This window comes from Magnolia sinica, chromosome 8 (assembly GCF_029962835.1).
Source record: "Magnolia sinica isolate HGM2019 chromosome 8, MsV1, whole genome shotgun sequence".
Taxonomy (NCBI): Eukaryota; Viridiplantae; Streptophyta; class Magnoliopsida; order Magnoliales; family Magnoliaceae; genus Magnolia; species Magnolia sinica.
In genome coordinates this window covers 91,339,438-91,343,004 of record NC_080580.1, presented here as the reverse complement: position 1 = coordinate 91,343,004, position 3,567 = coordinate 91,339,438, and the positions used below count along the sequence as shown (strand labels likewise).

The window sequence follows — 3,567 nt, the reverse complement described above, 5'->3', positions numbered from 1 at the left end:
TATTATAAACTCTTATAAGTTATTGTATAAGTGATTAATTTTCTAGAATTTAAACATATATGTTGGTATTAAACGTATCTACTTGGAGTTAAAGTTGATCGGTTTGAACTGACTGACTGTGTTGATTCCAGCACACCTGTGTGTCTAAAAACAAACCGATCAGCCAACAGATAAATGCCCCCAATCAGTGTGCTCTACTGAATAAGACCAATCCAGTAACTAGCAAAACATCTGGACGGACCTGATTCAATCACATGCGCGGTGGATGAGTCACCACCATCCGAAAAAAATTGTAATTGAGTGAGCAGCCTCTCCGTGTGGAGCCGCCATACGTGTCAGAGAACTGCGTGTTTGGAGTACATATTAGAGATCTCGACCATTCATCAAGTAGGGTACATAGAGAGCATGCAATCCAACAAAAATAATTTTTATTCAATAATCAAGCAGGTAAAACTTGTACGAAAAAAATGGGTGGTTGGAATAGAAAAAATTTCAACCTATATGTCGGGCCCACTCGATCATTATCTAACCAGATTTTTGGTACATGGCATTTTCGTAAGCGTTCTACCTGATGAATGGACCAGATCCATGACACGTGTGTTGTACGCAAGGATCTCTCCGCTCTGCTCGCTGCTGGTAAATGGTGGTGAACTGCCACATCATTGCTTGGCCGAAATTAATAATGTCATCCCTATCACCTGCGCATGGGCTTTCCGCCCATGACGTCATTTCAGCCACTCCACACGTGCGACGAACTCTACACGTGCGCCAGCTCCGTGTATGCCCTCTCCCTTCAGCACTCTACACGTGCGCCGGCCCTCTCCCTATCATCCCGAGGGCATTTTCGTCAGCAAAAAAGGTATAAATATCCGCTCTTGCAACAGCCACTTGCAAATTGCCCTACCAACAACCATCTCTATCTGTCCAGAAAGAAGGAAGAAAAATAAAAGAAAAGAAGGCGGTTTACCGACGACCGGAAACCCGCTTCACAGCGATGACAAAGGTATACCCAAATGCCGCTTCCGTGGTGCCGAAGGCGGATTCCTACCGCCACGTGGAGGAGACACTGACGGTTTGGAAGAAATCGCTCCTCTTCAACTGCAACGGTTTCGCCGTCTTCGACACGAAGGGGAACCTCGTTTTCCGCGTCGATAATTACATGGCGGGAAACAAGGGTGAGATCTTGCTCATGGACGCTGCCGGAAAACCGCTACTGACTATCCGGCGCAAGGTAATTCCAAGGGCTGTTCTTGATTTTTTATTTACGGGTCTGAGTCGTAATTTCCGACCGAAAGCAGGGGTGTTTGTGTCTTTCAAGTAGATAATAGCCTCGGAATTTTTACGGTGATTCGTTGGGTTGGCTAATGAAAAGAAGGGGTATTTATGTCTTTTAACCCGTCTTGTCTGCTTTGCTGATCTCTCTACGGATCTAAATACCCCTGCATTTGTCGGGAATTCTTGATGAATGTTTCTCTGCATGGTGATCCCAAATAGGGGTATATTAGTCATTTTCCATTCGAATGGAGGGATACTTGTAATTTTTTACAAGTTAAGGGGTAATTTATATTTTTGTCACCTTCTTTTTCGAATCCGCGTCCTTTTCTTGAGGGTCTAGGGTGGTAAAAGACATGGGTAGCCCTGTATCAGTTGCAGCTTTTTCTTTTTGAATGCATTGATCAGAGAGGTAGATTAGTCATTTTCCACGATATTTACTAAAATTTACCTTTAAAATGGCGGATATACCCCATCCAAGTTCTGAAAATTTTCACCCGTACTGGTTCTTTATGTCCGCTTCACTAGGGGCATATTAGTCATTTCAACAGATTACAGCGTAGCTAATTACCTATTACAATGGAACGTGTACGGTCACACTAACCGATCTAGACCGTCCAGTTGATCCAGCCCATGCTCCATCTGGCAGCTTGAAAAATCACATCGATCCAGCGATCATATCCATCTATTTTCCAATCAATGGATGGGATGGAGAGAATCCCCCAACAAATCTATGGTGAGCACAACCAAATGGATGATTGTGGACCCTCCATTTTTATGCTAGTGATCAGATGGTTGAGATCGTCTGATGAACGTGGGTTTTCAGTACGTAGCCCATGAAGCGTGGGCTGTACAAATCGGACGGTTCAGATCTTGTGATCAATGTGGTTTTTTGGTCTATAGCCCATGAAGAGTGGGCTAGACAAAATGGACGGTCCTGATATTTGTGATCAACGTGGCTTTTTGTCCGTAACCCATGAATACTGGGCTGAACAAAATGGACGGTCCAGATCTTATGTTCGTGGATTCCCATAATCTGACCTGTGTTTGTACATGCAGAAACTGAGCTTTGGGGACCACTGGCTGGTGTTCGACGGTGAGGAGACCGTTAACCCCCGGTTCTCCGTGAAGAAGAACGTGAATATCCTCAAATCCAGCTCACTCGCTCACGTGACACTCGGCTCTGGGGCCAGCCCCAAGCACGTGATCTACCACGTAGAGGGCTCGTACTCCCAGCGATGCTGCACCGTCTACGACGACAAGAGGTATCGGATGGCCGAGATCAAACGCAAGGAGGCCGTTGGTGGGGCCGTATTCGGTCTCGACGTTTTCCGTCTGATCGTGCAGCCAGAATTCGATACGGCCGTTGCCATGTCACTAGTGATCCTGCTGGAGCAGATGTTCGGTTCGACGCGGCGGTTCGGCAAGTAGTGTGACGATCCGAACCGTACATTAAAATGATCATCGGTGGCCCAATGCATCTGGACTGATGAAGACAATCCGACCGTAGAAAAAGAAGAAGATGGGAAAATCATATCTGGGTTTTTCTTCGTTTAGCCTTTGGTGCGTTTGGTTGGTCCAAGTATCATGGAATGTTCATGACTAATGAAATTTCATGATATTTGGTGCAGCCAAACGCACCCAAAGATCTTCCTGTGGCATCATAAAGTGCCATGGAAGTGTAATTCTTAGTAGGGGTTACATTTGGAATTTGGTACATGAAATTGCCTCTTTTTAAAAAAAAATTTCTGTGTGTTTTGGGCTTGGTTTTTTTACCTTTTAAATAAAAAACCAAGCATATACACATGAGTGTAAATATTCTATTTTTATAAAAATGTATTGTTAAATAAATGGGAATTATGGTACAAAATTCCTCTTTTTCTTTTCTTTAATTCTATATTTATTTTTATTTTTTTTTTAAAGTGAGTTATTGGACACTTGTAGACGTGTGTGACTACAAGCACAAGATCTGAGCCATCCATCAGACGGGCGAGTGTTCTGATGCTCTGGCATAAAATAAATCTGGTCAGATTAACGGTTGCTAGTTGGCCACAATTTATGAAGGAAATGGACGGTTGAAAATTTTGGGTTATTTTTTAACCATCCGATAAGTGGCCAGATTTACATGATAACAAATATTCATGGTGTAAATCACATGATGTACGGTTTCGATCTCATGCATCTATGCTATACAGGCACATGAAGTGGGGAGCGGATCCGGTGTTACCCGGCTATAACACCCTTTGGTGTGGTCCACTTGAGATTTGGATCTCCTTTAATTTTTGGAAAATTCTC

At 43.7% G+C, this 3,567-nt stretch overlaps 1 protein-coding gene across 1 annotated transcript; it reads left to right on the top strand.

The window, feature by feature from the left end:
* Window positions 1-899: 899 nt before the first annotated feature.
* Window positions 900-3,158, top strand: LOC131253704 (protein LURP-one-related 8-like). The gene is made up of 2 exons (XM_058254827.1): window positions 900-1,231; window positions 2,332-3,158. The coding sequence occupies exons 1-2, from the start codon at window positions 995-997 to the stop codon at window positions 2,701-2,703; spliced, it is 609 nt and encodes a 202-aa protein (XP_058110810.1). The 5' UTR covers window positions 900-994; the 3' UTR covers window positions 2,704-3,158.
* Window positions 3,159-3,567: the final 409 nt, after the last annotated feature.